At 47.0% G+C, this 20,079-nt stretch overlaps 1 protein-coding gene across 1 annotated transcript in view; it reads right to left on the bottom strand.

The window, feature by feature from the left end:
• GPA33 (glycoprotein A33 (transmembrane)) overlaps positions 1-20,079 on the bottom strand; it is a 39,567-nt gene that overhangs the window by 5,061 nt on the left and 14,427 nt on the right. Inside the window, exons 2-4 of the mRNA XM_011933381.1 lie at positions 17,987-18,141; positions 13,539-13,755; positions 8,056-8,211 (exon numbers count right to left, since the gene is read on the bottom strand). Of these exons, the coding sequence (XP_011788771.1) occupies positions 8,056-8,211; positions 13,539-13,755; positions 17,987-18,141 (528 nt within the window). The remainder of the gene's footprint in view (positions 1-8,055; positions 8,212-13,538; positions 13,756-17,986; positions 18,142-20,079) is intronic.

Here is a 20,079-nt window from a genome sequence, read left to right on the forward strand (position 1 = left end):
TGTGATGGGAGTGTGATGTGTGGTGTGTATAGTGTGTGTGATGGGAGTGTGATGTGTGGTGTGTGTATAGTGTATGTGATGTGTGATGTGTATAGTGTATATGGTGGGAGTGTGATGTGTGGTTTGTAGTTTGTGGTGGGAGAGTGTGTGGTGTGTGTATAGTGTATGTGATGTGTGATGTGTATAGTGTATATGGTGGGAGTGTGATGTGTGGTTTGTAGTTTGTGGTGGGAGTGTGTGTGGTGTGTGTATGTGGCATAAGGAGTGTGTGTGGTATGAGATGTGTATGTGGTGAGTGGGTGGTGTATGGTGTGCTGTGCACTATGAGAGTGGTGTGTGTGTGTAGTGTGTGGTGTATATATAAGGAGTCTGTGTGCTGTGTGTGTGTAGTGTGTGTTGTGTGTGTTTCTGGGGTGTGTGTGGTAGAGGGGTGGTGAATGTGTGTGGTATGTGAATGTGTGTAGAGTGTGGGAGGTATATGTGTGGTGTGGGTACAGTGTGTGTGTGTGGTGTGTGTAGTGTGTATGTGTAGAGTGTGTAGTGTCTGGTGTGTGTAGTGTGTAGTGTGTCGTGTGTGTAATGTGTGTGGTGTATGTAGTGTGTGTGGTACGGTGAGTGTGTGATGTGTCTGGTGTGTGGTGTGTGTGTGGTGTGTGTAGTGTGTAGTGTGTGGCGTGTGTGTGATGTGTGTGGTGTGCGTATGGCATGTGTGTGGTGTACGGTGTTCTGGGGTGTCTGGATAGTATATGTGTGTGGTATGGGGGGCAGTGTGTGTGTTGTGTATAGTGTATGGTATGTGAGGGGTGTGCGTATGGTGTGTGTAGCGTGTGTGATGCATGTGGTGTGTGTGATGAGTGTGTGATATGTGTGGTGTGTGTATGTGTGATGTGTGTGGTGCGAGTAGTGTGTATGGTGCATATGGTGTGTGTTGTGTGTGGTGTGTGGCATGTGTAGTGTGTGTGGTGCATGTGATGTGGTAGGTATGTGGCAGCAAGTGTAGTGTGTGTGGTGAGTGTGTGATGTGTGTGGTGTGTGGTGTGTTTAGTGTGTGGTGTGTGGTGTGTTTAGCGTGTGTGGTGTGTGGTGTGTGTGTGGTGTGTGTAGTGTGTGTGGTGTGTAATGTGTGTGGTGTGTGTGGCGTGTATAGTGTGTATGGTGTGTGATGTGTATGGTGTGTGTTGTGTTTAGTGTGTGTGGTGTGTGATGTGTGTGGTGTGTGTGGTGTGTGGTGTGTGTAGTGTGTGTGGTGTGTGATGTGTGTGTGGTGTGTGTAGTGTGTGTGGTGTATGATGTGTGTGTGGTGTGTGTAGTGTGTGTGGTGTGTAATGTGTGTGGCGTGTGTGTGGCGTGTATAGTGTGTGTGGCGTGTGATGTGTGTAGTGTGTGGTGGCGTGTGTAGTGTGTGTGGTGTGCGGTGAGTGTGTGATGTGTGGTGTGTGGTGTGTGTAATGTGTGTGGTGTGTGTGGTGAGTGTGTGATGTGTGGTGTGTGTTGCATGTGTGGTATGGGGGGGTGCTGAATGTGTGTGCTGTTGGGGTGGGACAAAGGCAGACTGTCTTAGACTCTTCCTCTGCATCTGCCGCCACTTGAGCAAGCCGTTTAACTTCTTTGAGCTCTAGGCTTCTGGAAAGGGGGAGTGAAAACACCTGATCCTCCGGAATCCAAGCGAATGGACCAGAATGTCTCATGGAAGACCTTTCCCCTCAATCTATCATCCTATGAATTTCTTCATCTTGAAAGCAAGAGCTTTGTGCTTGGGCATATGTATATGTCCTACCATCCAAGATGCTTTGTTATAACAGCTGTTTTGAGAGGAGTTCGAGACCTGCATCCTCTAATTTTGCTGCAGAGCCAGGCTTGCCTGATCCCTACTGCCACCAGGTGGTTACACGCCATTCCTAGGAGACGCACTAAATTGTAAATACGATCCTGTCACTGCTGTGTTCAGACATTTCAGGGGCTGCCCGTAATCCTCAGTAACAAGTCTAAGCTTCAGGTCACAGATCTGGCCCTGTCAATCATACCAACTTTGTCTCTTGCCACTTGGTCCTAGGGGCAAAATCAGGGGAGCAGCCCTCTCTCCTCCCCATCGTCACTTTCTTGCAAGATTGCATCTCAAGATTTTCCTTCTCCAGATGTGCTGCTCAGTACACATCCTCAAATGTGATGTCCTCTCATCCTTCCAGCAACCCTCAATATTTCAATCTCCAATTCACGGAGTTAACTGGAGGCTTAAAGAAGTCAAGTGAAGTGCTCAAGGTCACAAAATTAAGAAATGATAAAACAGGAACAAAAATCCTGTTTCAGGTCTAGAACTCCCTGGAGCCATTGCTAATTTTCTTTTTAAAATTTGTGGCCTAGCACAGTGGCTCACGCCTGTAATCCCAGCACTTTGGGAGGCCCAGGTGGGCAGATCACTTGAGGTCAGGAGTTCAGGACCAGCCTGGCCAACACAGTGAAACCCCGTCTCTACTAAAAATATAAAAATTAGCCAGGCATGGTGGTGCGTGCCTCTAGTCCCAGCTACTTGGGAGGCTGAGGCAAAAGAATCGCTTGAAGCTGGGAGGTGGAGCTTACAATGAGCTGAGATCGCACCACTGCACTCCAGCCTGGGCAACAAAGCGAGATTCCATCTCAAAAAAAATAAAAATAAAAAATAAAATTTTGTATTATAAAAGCAATGTATGCTCCTTATAATAATTGATAAATGATATAAAACTATTATTTCAATTCAGTTCAATACAGAAAATCTTTAGCTGCTGATCACAGATATAAACGAGATGAAGAGGGTCCCTGTCCTCTTGGTGTTTCCAGTCTTCCAAAGAAGACAGACATGAAACGATGGTGGTTACAGTTCAAGATGGAGGTACCATCTGAGCTTACATCAAGGGGTTTTAATCTCATCCAAAGGGCCAAGGAAAGCCTCTTTAAAGAAGAGAGAACAAATGAAAATCATTCATAAGTCCATCACCTAGAAACAACACTTTGATTTGGTGCTATTTTCTTTCAAGTCTTTTCGCTTGTACTTTCTTCAAATTATTCCCTTGAACCCCAGGACACTACTCTCTGGATGCTCATTCTTCATAAAATGTGCCCCCTTCTATCCTAGAATTCCACGCCTCAGTATGTTTTCTGGAACATTGTTTACATGTGATATTAATATGCGGCATGGAGGGGTCCCTAAAAGAGCAATAGGAATCACTGAGTTAGGGTTAAGTAAGCTTTCTAAGGGCAGCACTTTCAGAGTTCCTACAATGCTGTTGAGCACTGGGAACCTCTGACAGCGGAGTATGGTATTCATGCTCTCATTTTCTAAATGAATTGGATTTGTTATTTTTAAGAGGCATCTTGAAGGAACACACTTTAGGAAATGCTCTATGGTCCTGGGCATGCTTAGGAGGTCTAGAGCTCGTAACAGATCCCCACCACTTTAGAGGGTGAAGCTCAGACTCTGGGTTTAGTGTAGGCAGCACACTGCAGACAGTCAGGACCTTTTTAGTTGTCAGACTGCAGGTTTGAGCTCTAGGTCTTGTTGAGGGTGGGGAACACGGGGTTTCCTAGTCCAATGAGTCAGCGCTATCCTCCCCCAGTTCCCTGATGCAAACGGTGTGCATTGGAAGCTGCTGGGATGAACCAGTGCAGGTCTTGTGCCACAGGACCTCCTTTGGTTCTGAGTTGGGGTTCCCAAGCCCCTTTTCCTTCGAAACGGGACTAGTAATTTCCGAAATCCGGAGAAAACTAATGTTTCCGCTGCAGTGGCGACACCTTGTGGTCAGAAAGCGGAATGCACAGGACGGTCACACGCTTCCCACCTTCCTCTGCTCCAGCTGTGGTGAGATTCTCCTTAAGAGAACCTCCGGTCTCACCAAGACGCTAATATCACGTTGACAAGATCTAACTTTTCTGCATCCCCCCATAACCCCTACCCAATCCCATAGCTTGTCGACAAGCCTTCGCTGCCACCTCTGTCTCACACAGGGCCCTTACGATCCTCCCGGGACTGGTCCCCACCCTTCGCAACCTCCTCCCCTTAAGTGCTCCAGGCCCCAGAACTACCCCCTCCCCCACTTCCTTGATATCCAAATTCCTGTTTCTTCAGCGCATGAAACTCAGCTTCCTGGGACACAGCTTACAAAGTCTGTTCAGAGCTATTACACGTGGGATCTCCTCTCATCCTCTTCACAGCTTTTGGGGAATCCCAGTGTTTTTCAAAGGGCAGTACTAAGGGTCAGAGAGGCTGTGAGTGACTCACAGCTCCAAAGTGGAGAAGTCAGGACTTAAATCCTTGTTTCCTGATTCTAGATTTCCTGTTCTTTTCACTGCTAGCTTGTTTCCACTGAGGGTTTAGTCAAAAGAACCAATCTCTAATGTTGGAAATTGTCTTCAGACGTAGGAGGGCAGAGGTACCCTCCTCTGCAAATCATCCATGGTGGACTGAAATGTTTTAAAAGCCAGAAATAATTTGGGCTGACCCACAGAGGAAGAAGAATTAGCAGATTCTCTTTTTTAAAATTTATTTTTTCTTTGTTTGTTTTGTTTTTTTAAGACAAGATCTGGCTCTAGTGCCCAGGCTGCAGTGGTACCATCTCGGCTCACTGCAACCTCTGTCTTCCAGGCCCAAGGATCTTCCCACCTCAGCCTCCCAGGTAGCTGGGACTACAGGCATACACCACCATGCCAGGCTAATTTTTGTATTTTTGTATTTTTGGTAGAGACAGGGTTTCATGTTGCCCAGGCTGGTCTCGAACTCCTGTACTCAAGCGATCCACCCACCTCACCTTCTCAAAGTGCTGGGATTACAGGCATGAGCCACTGCACCTGGCCAGAATTGGCAGATTCTCCAAGGCTCTGCGAAACGGGGTGGAAACAAAGGCTTTGAGAACTCTGCCCTCACCCCACAATGTCTCCAGATGCAAGGGCGTGTTGTTATGGACATTAACCATATTCTTTTCTGTCACTCCCAGGTCCCCATTCTGACTCAGCAAATCTTAACTAGAGACAGGATAAAGCTTTCACAAATTAAAGAAGCAATTCTCTTTTCACCTCCTTTCCTGTCCTCAGGATTCTCCCCTTTGGATAATGAAAGAACTAAGTTTTGGCTTCTAACAACCAGAGGAGTCTCCCGGTGGAGGCAGGAGAGAACTGCACCTGCGGTGTCCCTTTGTGAGGCTCCTCAGAAGGTACGTGTGGCTTACAGGGCAAAGACTAACCTCCCTAGTGTGACGCACAGGCTCTTTGTGATTTCTCATCACTGTGTTTCTTAACGAGAATATCTCCCACCATTCCTACACCTACACATGCAGTCTGCCCCTCAGCCACACCAGACAGTCATGATTCCTTCCTTTTCTCCATGCCAAGCCTCCTCATGCTTGAGGACCCAACTCAGACAACAGCTAATAATACTTAGCATTAAATGAGTGCTTACTACCTACTAGGCACTGGTCTTAGTGCTTTACATCTACTTTTATTTAAACTTCACAACCCTATGAAGTAAACACTAGCATTGTGCCCATTTCACAGACATAGAACCTAAGGCACAAAGAAGCTGAGTCACTTGCCAAGGTCATACAGCTAACAAGTGTCCGAGCCAGGAGTCAAGCGCATGGCATGCTCTTACCCACTGTCGACTCCAATACCCACTCCTTGGAGAACCCTTCTTTGATTTGTGCATGTTCTGTGTTACATCACCACTGGGTATAAAGCTATTATAGCTTTTCCCACCTGTAACCTTCAGCTTTGGGTGCTCCTATACACACTTTGCTGGAAAGAAGATCAGACACTACCAGTGTCCACAGCAGACCTACCATGACCATGACTGGAGTCACTAGGCTATTCACAGACCAGAGAGAGGAGGCCACAGAGCCCTGGGAGAGCTGCCAGGTGGTTTCAACAAAAATTCCAGACATACTCGATAAAAAGTTGCCAACCGGAAATACGTAAACACAACTGGAAGCTTGTTGAAAATCTATGTTACACTGACCTATTTTAAGTTAGGTCGGGTGGATTCTACTAACTTTTTTAAGAAGCTGATTTGCCCCCAAACGATTGATAAACTCATCCTGGATTGAGTGCACCCCCAGTGTGTGCATCTGTTCGGCTGGGCTTATCCAGGACACCAGATATTCTTCCCCCGGTCCTCACCCCCACCCCTGGGCACCTCATCTTCTCAGAAGAGCTGTGTGCCCCGCTGGCTTTGCTTTCCACCTCTGGCCTCCTTTTCCACCTACACTCAACTGAAAGATCTCCCGGAAGCTAAATCTGCTTGACACCTTTCAGGCCTTGTCTTTTTTAAAAAAAAAATATTTCATTTTATTTTATTTTATTTTATTTCATTTCATTTCATTTTAAGACAGGGTCTTGCTCTGTCACCAAGGCTGGAGTGCAGTGGTGTGATTATGGCTCACTGTAGCCTCGACCTCCAGGGCTCAAGCGATCCTCCCACCTCAGCCTTCTGAGTAGCTGGGACTAAAGGGTGAGTCCTGCCACACCCAGCTAAATTTTTTTTTTTTTTTTTTTTTTTTTTGAGACGGAGTCTCGCTCTGTCGCCTGGGCTGGAGTGCAGTGGCCGGATCTCAGCTCACTGCAAGCTCCGCCTCCCGGGTTCACGCCTTCTCCTGCCTCAGCCTCCCGAGTAGCTGGGACTACAGGCGCCAGCCACCTCGCCCGGCTAGCTTTTTGTAATTTTTTTTTTTTTAGTAGAGACGGGGTTTCACCATGTTAGCCAGGATGGTCTCGAACTCCTGACCTCGTGATCCGCCCGTCTCGGCCTCCCAAAGTGCTGGGATTACAGGCTTGAGCCACTGCGCCCGGCCCCAGCTAATTTTTAAAAACATTTTTGTAGAGACAGGAGTCTCACAATGTTGCCCAGGCTGGTCTTGAACTCCTAGCCTCATGTGATCCTCCTGCCTCAGCCTCCCAAAGTGCTGGGATTACAGGCATGAGCCACTGCACCCAGCAAGCCTTGTCTTTCTTGATCCTCAGGAGCAGGGGTGGGCACTAGGCACCCTGGGACTCCACCAGGGTACTTCCACACCCATTGGTTCCGGATGTGGAAAGGACGGTAGGATTTTTATATAGCTCTTTCTTTTTTTTTTTTTTTTTCAGTTAGTTTCCTGATTGAAAGGTCAAATACCAAGCTGCCCAGTACAAAACTGGTCTCCTGGCAACTATAGCTGAATCCACCATCGCCTCCCCTAAGGACCCTTACAGCAATATGGTGCTGTAGTTGGGTGGAGCCATTAAAGGGTGGTGTGTTTGGGGCAGTGGGGGTCCGTGACCGCTGAGATGGACCCGCCTGGATAAGGAATGGGAAAGTTAAATTTCCCACCTTTGGGTGGAGCCGCTGAGTTAGACTTGGGGTCTCAAATGTATACTTCAGGACACAATCAAATTAAAATCCTACCCATGCTTTCACACAGAGTGCATATCAGGGGCTTTCACACAGAGTGCATATCAGGGCACGTTCATCCAGGAGAACTGAGGAATGCGGAACGAAGAAAACAAGTTAACATTCACCACGGCCTCCACTACGTGCTTTACATGAATCATTTTTGTTTCTTGCCAGAACCTATGAGGTAGGTATTATTATAAGAAACCAGTGCTGGCCGGGCGCGGTGGCTCACACCTGTAATCTCAGCACTTTGGGAGGCTGAGGCGGGTGGATCACCTGAGGTCAGGAGTCACCAGCCTGGCCAACATGGTGAAATCCCGTCTCTACTAAAAATACAAAAAATTAGCCAGGCATAGTGGTGGGCACCTGTAATCCTAGCTACTTGGCAGGCTGAGGCAGGAGAATCGCTTGAACCTGGGAGGAGGAGGTTACAGTGAGCCAAGATCATGCCAACTGCACTCCAGCCTGGGCGACCGGGCAAGACTTCATCTAAAAACAAGAAACCAGTGCTTAGAGAAGTGGGGATATGGGGATAGGGGTTGGGTAGGGAAGCAAGCGGCCTTCAGGGGGCTCTGACTGGTCAACCCAAGTTGCAGCCCCTAGCCAATCAGCTGCACGTGCTGCACCTTGATGCGGGTAGCCCGCCTTCCCTGCTGCCCCCTTACCTGGCTGGGCCAGGGGCTGCTCCTGATTCAGGATGTTGTACCTCTTCCAGCTGTACTGAGGGGTTGGTGAGCCCTCCTTTGATTGGCAGGTCAGCTGGATGTCGTTCCCAATGATGGTCTCTCCCTTGATGCCGCACTCTGGTTTGGAGGGTGGCACTATGTGGAGGAGAGATGAAAGAGAAGGCATGAGGCAGGTGGGGCTTGGTGACAGCCACCCACCCCCTCTCCTCCCGCACACATACTGCCTTGTTTGTTCACAGGCAGAAAACTCCGTAGTTGAGTAGTGAGATGGAACGCTGTAAAACCAGTTTACCCCAATATGCCCTCAGTGGTCTGTCACCATCACAGAAGAGTGGTACATATGCTGGGAAGCATCGTGTGCCTGCAGTAGCTTTCCAAGGCATGGTTTCATGCGTGCTCTAGTTTACAGTCCTGGGATTTTAAAGATAGTGGAACATGGCTGTTAGAAAGATGGGGATGTTCCAGCCGGGCGAGGTGGCTCACGCCTGTAATACCAGAACTTTGGGAGGCTGAGGTAGGTGGATCCCCTGAGGTCAGGAGTTCGAGACCAGCCTGGTCAACATGGTGAAACCCCATCTCTACTAAAAATACAAAACATTAGCTGGCCATGGTGGCATGCACCTATAATCCCAGTTACTCAGGAGGCTGAAGCAGGAGAATTGCTTGAATCTGGGAGGTGGAGGTTGCAGTGAGCTGAGATCATGCCATAGCACTCCAGCTTGGACAACAAGAGCAAAATTCCATCTCAAAAAAAAAAAGAAAAGAAAAGAAAAGAAAAAAGATAAAGAAAGAAAGAAAGATGGGGACATTGAGGCTCAGAGAGGACACTTGCTCATGGGTCCTGGCAGAGCTGGGACTAGAACACAGCTCTTCTAACTCCAGATCCTGTGCATTCTCCACCAGCCTATATGAGCTCCTTCTGCCACTGATTCATCTGTGCCATTTTGGGAAAATCCTCAATTCCCCTCGACCTCAGTGTTCCATTCTATAAAATTAGTGGACAACGAAGCTGTTCTGTACTGGGCCAGGTGGCAATATTTTAGGCCTTGCAGACTACATATTGTCTTTGTTGCTGCTACTTTTTCTCTTTAAATAGTATGTTAGAAATGTAAAAACAGTCTGTGGGCTGGATTTGGTCCTAGTTTGTCTACCCCTGGACTAAGTGATTTCTGAAGCCTTGCACTCTAACTTCTTAGTAATGTTCTCTCTGGGTTCGGCACCATCTTCCTCCTGTGCTTTGCTGATAACGTGCAGTTGCCACGAGCACGGGATGACGGGAGGAGCCACAGGCAGCGGTAAAGTTACGTGCAGGGTGAAGGATGAGGACTGAGGGAACTCGAGCAGGCAGAGGGCGCAGAGATAGGAGAGGGAAGCCCATAGACTGGAGGTTACCCAGAACGGCAGCCACCCTCATCTCACAACCCCAACCCGATTCCCTGGATTTCTGGGAAGCTTAACCCTGCACCTTTCACTCAGCATTGTCAAGATACCATTGTGGAGCTGGGTTCATTCTACAAACCTCACTGGGTGCCCACTGTGTGTCTGACAGTGCTGGGCACTTGGAGGACACAGTGAGTGGGTCAAGGAATGTAGTGGGGTCAAAAGACAAGTAGCTGAACAATGACCAGGCAGGAGGCAAGGTTGCTGGGGCGGATAAGGCCTAAACACAGTCCCAATCCCAAGATCAGCTGTGGCCTAAAGGAAGCATGACAGTAAACAAGGCCAGTGGTGGAGGTGGGAGTGTGGTCGGAGAAAGAGGTGATGGTACTCCAGGCAGAGCGAACAGCACGTGCAAAGGCTCAGAGGCAAGAAGCAGCGTGAAGCACGCTTGAGACTTCAGGTCGTGTCCTTGGAGGTGAGAAGGGGAGGACACACAGTGGAGAGGGCTGCTCCTGGAATCCCTAGGTGGCAAGCCTGTCCCCTCTGCGTCTTTCTTTTCACATCCCCTTGGACGGCTTGCTTGCCCAATGAACAGTGCTGCCCACTCTATAATCCAGGTGCATGGTCACTGAGCATCAGGAGTGCATTCTGATCTCAGCCCCACCCGGCAGCTGCCGAGAGAAACCCTTCCACACACACCACTCCCCTCTAGCCCAGCAGCCACAGTATTTCCTCTTGGAAACAGCCAGGCTATTGCTGGGTGTGCCCAACATCTTCTGCTGCCGTAGTGAGGGCTGGCCAGGTGTGGGGTGAGCATGAGGGAAATTAGAGACCCTCCTTGATTGTCGCTTTCCCTTGAATGGTTCCTAAACATAAGAGGTCCCAAGTTCAAGGCCAGGCCTCATTTATCCTGGACCAGACCCTGGGACTGGAGCAGTGTGGGGAGGGGGAGGTTGCGGCCTAAGGACCACTCTTACCAGCAGCCAACAAGCAGGTCCCTGGGGAACAAGAGAAGGTGAACACCGCTTCCCAGAGGACCCCTAGGATGGGCTTGCTGAGCCAAGCTTTCTCTCTTGAGCTTTTCAGCGGTGCGGGAGTATCCCTCTCCACGCATCCAAACCATTCAGCCTTTTCCCAGGAATGCCTTGAATAGGAAGCAAAGGCTTTATTCCACAACTGGAGAGCGGGCAAAACACCAGTCCCACCTGAGGAGTCCCAGGTGTCCCCAAAGTCATACCAAGTGTGCATGACTGACAGTAGAGCCTTTCTACAACCAGGTTTCGTTGGGATAAAAGACAAAAAAGGAAGAAAAGTAAAAGTAACTGACGCCTACTGGCATCTACAGAGCACTCAAAGGCATCTGAATGCATCCAAAAACTGTTACGGCTTTGCTGAAACCACCATTTGCTAAGGGAAAACTGCTGAAAGCAAATCCTTAATTCTCTCCAGAGGCAGAGGTACAGACAATGGCAAAGAAGTGACCAGCCACTCCCAAAGAGATCAACCTTAGGGCGGAATGTGTCAGTTCTCAGCCCCCAAACCCTCTGGCCTCACCCGGGAACCGCTGCTCTCACCCTGTCCAGATCCCTCACTAAGGTGTCTCTCCTCAGCCTTCCACCATGGAAAACAGGTAGGACCTCCGATCAAACAGATCTTTAACAGATCAAATCGTCCTTCCACACATGTGGGGACCGTGAGACTCCGGGGGACTCGGTGCAGTCTCAGTCTTACCTCCCCAGCAGAATGCAGATGTTACCTGAATATTTTTACTAGAGGAGGAGTGATAGGGAGAGAGGGGAAAGGGAACCAGTCCGGTGCCAAGGCCTCTCCGAGGCCTGCGACTCCCGCTACAGACATCAGGGGGCGCCAGAGGCCGGGGAGCCCGCCGATCTCGCTCCGCGGCACCGGGTCCCGGGTCCCAGAGCCCCAGTTTTCCCAGCTGAGACCGAGACTGAGACCACGTGTGCTGCCCCGAGGAGCGGGCTGAGGGGCTGCCCGGTTGGGAGCTTCCTGCTCACCTCGGTTTACTGAGGTCATCCAGCCCGAGTGGGCCAGCTGCCTTAAAATAGCCTAGCTGCAAAGCCATTAGGAAAGAAAACGTGTGTGTGTGTGTGTTTATGTATGTTTTTATTTATGTATGTTTATATGTATATAATTTAAACTTGTTTATTAGAGTGCATTAAAAAATGGGCTGTCTCTTCTCTATGTTTTTTGTTTGCTTGCCTGCTTGCTCGCTTGTTTGTTTTGAGGCCGGTCTCTGTCAGTCAGGTGGGAGAGCAGCGGCTGGATCACGGCTCATTGCAGCCTCGACCTCCCCAACTCAAGAAATCCTCCACCTCAATTTTTTTTATTTTTTTTGTAGAGAGGAGGTCTGGCTATGTTGCTCAGGCTGGCCTCTGCCTCTGCCTCCTAAAGTGCTGGGATTACAGGCGTGAGCCACCGCACCCGACCCTTCTTCTGTTTTAAAAAAGTGAAACATTGGTTTCACCGAGTTCCATAATCTCAGGTTAAATTTGTATCCTTCTGGCTCTGGTTGGGAGGCAGGGGATCAGCATTTACATAATGCTTATGCGGAGGATTTCGGGGAAGTGTGCATTAATACTTCCATTGCCCAAAGGAAATGAGAGCTCTTTAAGAGACCCCTAACATACATATGTACATGTGTGTATGGGGGGTATCTATTGTAGTATTGTTCATACAAAAAAAAATGTTAACGGCCTGAATATTCATCAGTATAAATCATGGTATATGATTAATCATATGAATAAATCATGGTACCTCCATGTGATGAAATGTATGCTGTTAATCAGTAGATCTGTATGTGCCCGTCTGGATGAATGTGCATGAAACATGGCTAGAAAGAAAAAACGCAGTGATCTTTATAATATGATTCCTTTTTTTTTTTTTTTTTGGGAGATGGAGTCTCGCTCTGTTGCCCAGGCTGGAATGCAGTGGCCAGATCTCAGCTCACTGCAAGCTCCGCCTCCCGGGTTTACGCCATTCTCCTGCCTCAGCCTCCCGAGCAGCTGGGACTACAGGCGCCCGCCACCTCGCCCAGCTAGTTTTTTGTATTATTAGTAGAGACGGGGTTTCACCGGGCTAGCCAGGATGGTCTCGATCTCCTCACCTCGTGATCCGCCTGTCTCGGCCTCCCAAAGTGCTGGGATTACAGGCTTGAGCCACCGCGCCCGGCCTGATTCCATTTTTTTAAAGGAAAGAAAGGAAAAGAAAAAAGTATGCAAGAATGTGTGTGTGTTGAAAGGACATGAGGAAAATATGGAATACCTACCTGTGTTGCCATTGGCTACCTCTCTAGGGGGTAGGGTGGAAGGAGATCTTAGTTATTCTTTATACAATGCTAGTTTGCACAGTTGTATAGTTTGACTCACTATAATGCTTTCAAAATGTCAGGCAACCACCTTATGGCAATTAAAATATCTTAATTATTAATTAAACTAAATTTTAAAATAAATTTAATTTAAATTAAACATATTAATTAAAAATAAAATGCAATCAAGTATGTAAAAGGAAGAAGGAAAAAAGATCTTTGTTTTGGTTTAAAGCATTGCTACCTCTCAGCAGTGGTGCCATTTCTTATATTGGACATGGACTAAGTGCTCATTAAATAACAGTTATTTTCCAATAACAATTTGACTTTGAGTCAGTTGCTTCCTTTCTCTGGGCCTCATCTACAAAATGAGGATATTAAAGTAGATGATCTTTCAGATCCTTCCCAAACTATAAATTCCAATAATAAGTCATTCCTATGAAAAGAGTGTTATCTTGGGACACATTTCGAAGGGAGTAGAACCTGACTGATGGAGTACGTGTTGAGGGATGGGGGTGAGCAGACGGTGGCGTGAAGAATTTCTGCTGGGTAGCCAAAGTTATGGCAGGGAAAGATATAAGAGAATCACGATGTGAATCCAATTAAGGCACAATGAGTCTTTGCAGTAGGATTTAAGATTTTCCTTTATCTTTGTAATAAGTGTGGCATGAAAAAGAGGAGTTGGTGTGGGGGAAAGGCCACTGCCACCACCCCACCCTCTTCCTGCAACTCCTGGAAGACTGGAGACACTCACCGAGGACCAAGAGGCGGACGCGTGACTTGGTGGTGCCGTCCAGGTCTGACATCAGCGAGACGGAGCACTCGTAGGTGCCGTTGTCAGCCATGGTCAGCTGATCGATGGTGATGGAAGCATCGGACTGCTCAACATTGCGGGATATGTTCACACGATTCTTATAAAGCTCACCATAGATGTAGTCTTTGTTTGAAAACTGCCAGATGACCACCCTTTCCTGGGAGAGAGAAGAAATGGCACTAGGTCTTCACCCAAAGGCCCTTGCCTGGTGGTGCTTCCAGCCTGCCCTGACTACCCTCATCCCCCAGTTTCCAGGACCCAGAAGCACAGACAGGTCAACCCCTCAGAACAAATAGCTCGCATACATGCTACTAATTTGTGAATTTCTTTTATTATGTATATATTTTTAATTAATTTTTAAAATGAAAAGATTGAAAGAAGTTAGGCAGTTCATACCACAGTACACATGTGGGTAAATGGGTCCATCCGGGATCCCAGCACTTTCACCTCTTGTAATCTCCAGCATCTCTCTTATCCATTCCATTTTCTCCATAGCCTATCCTCATTCATTCAGTCTACCAGTATTTACTGAGCACTTCTATGTACCAGGCGTCTTGCTGGGCAGCCAGCCTTGGCTGCCAAACCCACTTTGTTTACTTGACTCTTGCCTTTGGAATGTACTGATTGATTGATAAACTCATCATTTATCAAATTGTATGTGGTAATGGCTAAAATCACAGACTTTCAAGCCAGACTGCTTCAATTCAAATCCCCATTCTGCCATGTACTAATTGGATGACCTTGAGCAAAATGCTTGACCTGTGATTCTGTTAACTCTTCTACAAAATGGAGATGATGACAATAACACCTGCCTCACAGGACTGCAGTGAGAATTAAAGTAGTAGTATATACAAAGCAGGCAGGGCATTGCGTGACATGTTAAGTTTCTAGAAGTGCTAGCCATTATTATAACTGAGCATCTACTAGGTGTCTGACATTCAAAGATGATAATTCATGAATTCTGCACTCAAAGAGTAATGGAAGTGATAGACAACCAAATGTTACAACATCTTATGATTATCTCTAGGACCCCAGAAGAAAGTATCACTTCCAGACCAGGAAGTCAGGGGAGGCTTCCTCAGAGAGGTGACAGTTGCCTTGAATCCTAAAAACAACTACGAATTTAGCCAGGCAAAGGGCTGGGGTATTGGGAGAGTAAGTGTTGGAGTAGGGTTGGGCATTTCAGGCAAAGGAAGAACCACAGAGAAAGAACTAGATGTGGGAAGCAACATATCAACCCCAGTCGTTCAGTATGAATGGAAGTAGGTGTGTGAGTGAGGGACTGGTGAGAGGGTGAGCTTGGGCAGGTAGCAATAAAGATTATAGCTGCTATTTATTGAGTGTATGCTATGTGCTAGGTACTAATCTATGCACTTGGTGTATATTATCTCATGGAATCTTCACAACACCCACGAAGTAGGTATATGATTATACTCATTTTACAAATGAGGAAGCCAAGGCACCAAGAAGTTAAATGCCTCCCCCAAGTTCACATGTTTAAGTAAATGACAGGGCTGAGGTTTAAACCAGGCATTCTGGCTCCAGAGCCTGAAGTCCGGAGATTCTACAATGCCAGGTGTCAGACACCGTGTATATCAGACTAAACAGTCTGCATTTACCCTGAAGCACTAGAGAGCCATGTATTTAGGAAGTCAGCTCTCACCACAGGATGGAAAGTGACTTGGAAGGAGAAAAGGGACCATTTAAGAAATCGGTTTAACAATTCAGGTAAAAAATGATGAGCCCTCAGATAAGGTTGTGGCAATGCAGATGGAAAGAATAAAATGAATTTGAGGAGTATGAAAGGGGGGGCACCAGTGAGACCATGAAACCAGGAGAGGATCCAATGGACAAGGTTAGGGAACGGCAAACCTCCAAGGTGAGAGTTTTTTGGCTTGGATATTTGGTGATGTCACTTCCAAGAGAGGAAACACAAAGGAAGGGAAAGTTTTATGAATAAACGATGCGTTCTTTTTACATATGGGGTGTCTGGAGTGTTGGTGAGAGATCCATCTAGGTGGAGGAGTCAGTAAGAGCCAGATGGGTCAGTTTAATGCAAATGGGGATGAAAGTTTGGGAGCCAATGACATGTCGATGTTCACTGAGACGTGGGCTAGATGAAGCCACGCAGGATAAATAAGTAGAGAAATGGCAAGTCTCCAAGTTACTTCATTCAAAGGGTCAAGGAGAGGTCAGAGAGCTAAGAGGAAAAGCCAAGACAAGACTGCCAGAAAGTCAAGACGAGAAGACTCTAAGGTTGGAAAGTGGCTGCCGGTGTGAAATGCTAATGAGAGATGAAATAAGATGACCGAATGAAGTGTACTGAATTGAGCAAAAAAACAGGTTGCTGTTGATTTCTGTAGAGCGTTAGGTATAGAAGTGAGACCATGATGGACAGAGAGAACGTGGAGACCCGACATCAAGTCTGACGTCTGTGCATGCAGTGTGCTTTGTGCAAATTAGAATGAGGGGCTCTACAACCTGTACTGGGATACATGGCTTGGCTAATGAAGCACATCCCCTGTGCAGGGTGCAATCTGCCCAACCACAGGCAACAGACCTGGTTGAGGCAGACAGCTCTTTCAGGAAGCTTAGCAGAGAAGTGAGGGAGAAACAAGATGGGAGATGCAAGGGTGTCTCAGGCTGTGGATCAGTCCACGGATACTGGTCTTTCCCATCTCTGCTCTTTTCTGACCCTGACTGGCTCTGACCAGGACCCTCTGCCCGCTAACGCTCCTCCCATCATAGATATCCTAAGGCTTCCTCCCTGGATCTCCCCCAGGCTAGAAGACCTGCTAGGACCTGTCACAATAATCTCCTTGAGGGGCTGTATTTAAACCCTTTCTCTGTACTCTTGTAGCGTCTCAAGGCAATTGCCTGAAATCCTTCTGGAAGTAAGGGACCCAGCAGTCAATAAAATAACTTTAGTGTCTACCTTAACACCCAGAAAACTGTCAGGCAGAGACCTCATGTCTGGCCTGCTAAATACGTGTGATGGCAAGAGAAGGTGCCCGTTTGCTCCTGTAAGCTAAAGGCAGCAGCTCTCCTCTCTGGGATTTTACCCTGGGACTCTGGGTGCAGTCGGGACAGGTGGCTGTGGCCCATCATGGTCCCTTGATGCATCTGACCAGACTTGCTCTCTTTCCCCATCCGTCCTGCTGCTCGAGGCCTGGAGTGTTCTAGGCCACCCCTTCTTTCCTGTTAGGGAAAGAGCTAAGTCTTCCCACTCTAAGGTCGGGGACCTAATGCTTATCTCTGCCAGGCATGTTTGCGTTTTAAAAGGAGACATCACTTTTAAACTTATGAATAGATGCTCTACTTCTTATAATTAAAGAAATGCTAATTTGATGATGAATGAGATGCTTTTTCACTTCTCAGACTGGCAAATAGCAAACAGTTTGAGAATGCTCTGTGTTGGAGAAATAGGTGCCCTTACTGTTGGTGGTGAAAATAAAGATTGGGATACATTTAATGAGAACAATTTGATGTTATTTATCAAAATGTTTAATTCACATACCCTTTGACCCAGAGTTTTAATAATTTATTATGCATATGTATATCTAGAGAAAGGTACATATAAGGGTATTTATATTTATGCAGCATTATTTGTAGCAGCAAAATATAAGAAACAAACCAAATGTCCATTCATGATACATATAGTACCTTCATAAATTGAAATGCCTTATGCAATGTTGAAAAATGAGATAGATAAATATATTCATATACACAAAGAGCCCAAGATGTATTAAGAGTCGAATGCAAAATAGTATGTGTGTAGTACATGTAAATATACATATTCATATATGCAAATGCATCCATAAAAACATATATTCATGCTTGTATATGCCCTGCCTGGGGGTGGAGGAGAGCGGAGGATAGAGGATGAGGGTGTGGGAACAGGGTGGGTGAGACAGGAGAAGCAGGGATGGGAATGAGCCTTCTCAATGCACACTTTTTATGAGGTTTTGATTTTCAAATCATGAGATTATAGTATCTATTTAAAAACAGAAATAGAAAATAAAACAAAACTCCTCCACACTTCCCAAAAGAATCCAAACAGGAAAATAAAACCCATAAAATAAAATTTGGCCTCAGAGCAAGGGCTATGCTAATCAAAAAGAGTGACTGACTCACATGATACGATTTAGGTCATTTGAGATTGGCCACGAGAAAGGTATTTTAGGGGCAGGTGACATTTTCAAAATAAAGGTGACATACTCTGGCCCTCCATGAGTCCAACATTCACTGCTCCCTCCCCGCCCACCCCAGCCTGGGTCCTAGTGTTTATTCTATCATTTACGGAAAGACTTCATAGCGCTTGCCTTCTAAGAGGTCCTGGTCAGGTGATAATCATTCCCACGATGTCTGAACTTGTAAAGCATCCTTACCGTATGAGTGATGAGAAGCTTATCCCATTGAATAAGTCCATCTCGACTGGAGGTGGAAGTGTGGTAGGTGCAGGGCAGGGTGACACTCTTTCCGTGCAAAGCCTGGAGAACATTCTGCGAAGTTTCCACAGAGATGGCATTGACGGTCACCCTGACTGGAAAGAAAATAGGCAGTGGAAGGGAAAAGTAAAGGACACGGACAGACATACCCACTCACTGCCCACTGGACCACTGAGGGAATGCCCAGGGCTGTCCTTGCACCTCCAGCCACAGCTGCGGCCACCTTGGCCACCTTGGCCCTGGCAACCAGCTTCTCCTCCAAGACTGTGATGAGGACAAACACATGTGCCTCGGTCCACCTAACTCCACCCCACAGCATCATGAATTGCCTGGCTGTGAACCTCAGCCTTACCTCTTACCAGCTGTGTCAACTTCTCTGAGCCTCAGTTTTCTCATCAATAAAACAGGAGCTCCAACACTTATGTCCTTGAGTTATTGGGGAAATTAATGGAGATACTATGGGTAAGTATTTTTATTAGTCCCTGGCACATAGAAAACTCTCAATAAACATTACCTGCCATCATTTTGGTTGTGATGATGATGTATTCTCTTATTTAACAAGTATTTATGGAACATTTGTATGTGGTAAAGAATTTTATGAATAAGATTATATCAAGGTAAAGAGATGGACTCTATTCTCACAGGAGTTTATTTCATCTAAGTTTATCGGAACAAAGTAAGGAAAAAGAATGTGGCCACACTAGTATCTTTTATCACACATACTCTTGCCACGTGATGTTGCCTCTCTTCCCTCAGGAGGTGGGGTCTGTGTTCCTTTTCTTCGAGCCCAGGTGTGCCTGTGACTCCAGTGTAAGGGATGCTATGTGGCGCTGAGGCCAACTCATAAGAGGCCATTCACTTCACCTGGTCCCTTGCGATGCTCACCCTGGAAAACCATCAACATTCTGAAGGAAGGTAAGCAGCCACATGGAAAGATAAGTGTCGGTGTTTGGGACACCAACTGAGGTCCTTTGGGACAGCCAACTTCAACTCCCAGACATGGCAGTGAGCAAACCCAGCTGCCCAGCTGTTGGAACTAATGCCAAGGGGTGTAGAGCTGAGCTGCCCTGCAGATCCCTGCCCAAATTGAAGACTCAAGAGTAAAATAAAAATTGTTATTGTTTTAAGCACTGAGTTTCAGGGTGGTTTGTTATACAGAATAGATGCTTGGCACAGAGAGCCATCTGGATCCCAGTGGTGAGAACTTTCCAGGCAGAGGCTAACCAAGGTTCAGGCAGGGAGGCAGGAGTCAGCTTAAGCGTCCATGCACAAGGAACAGCAAGGGAGCTGGTGTAGTGTTAGGGAAGTGAGTGAGGAGGAGAGATGAAGTGGAAAAATTGCCGGGGGTGGCGGGTCTCAGATTGCATAGAGCAATGTAGCCCTTATTTAGGACTTTGTATTTTGCTTTGAATCAAGTGAAAATGCCCTGGAGAGATTTAGGCAGAGGAAATATATTTGATGTACTTTTTTTTTTTTTTTTTTGAGACAGAGTCTCGCTCTGTTGCCCAGGCTGGAGTGCAGTGGTCCGATCTTCAATCGCCTCCTCCTGCCAGGTTCAAGTGATTCTCCCGCCTCAGCCTCCTGAGTAGCTGGGATTACAGGCATGCACCACCATGCCCAGCTAATTTTGTATTTTTCATAGAGATGAGTTTTCTCCATGTTGGCCAGGCTGGTCTTGAACTCCTGACCTCAGGTGATCCGCCTATCTCAGCCTCCCAAAGTGCTGGGATTGCAGGCATGAGCCACCATGCCTGGCCTGACATACATTTTTAAAAGATCATTCTGGCTGATGTGGGGTGAACAGATCAGAGTGGGGTGGGGAACAAGAATGGAAGCAGGGAAATCATGCAAGAGTTGACTTCAATAGTCCAGATGAGGGCTAACATCTTAGACACAGGTGATGGTGGTGGAGGTGGTGAGAAGTGATGCAAATTGGAATGTATTTAGAAGGTAGGACCAATGGGATTTGACTGCAGGCTAGATTTGGCGTGTTAGAGGAAAACAGGAGTCAGGAATAGATAGAAGGATTTGGC

This window comes from Colobus angolensis, unplaced genomic scaffold (genome assembly GCF_000951035.1).
Source record: "Colobus angolensis palliatus isolate OR3802 unplaced genomic scaffold, Cang.pa_1.0 Scaffold126, whole genome shotgun sequence".
Taxonomy (NCBI): domain Eukaryota; kingdom Metazoa; phylum Chordata; class Mammalia; order Primates; family Cercopithecidae; genus Colobus; species Colobus angolensis.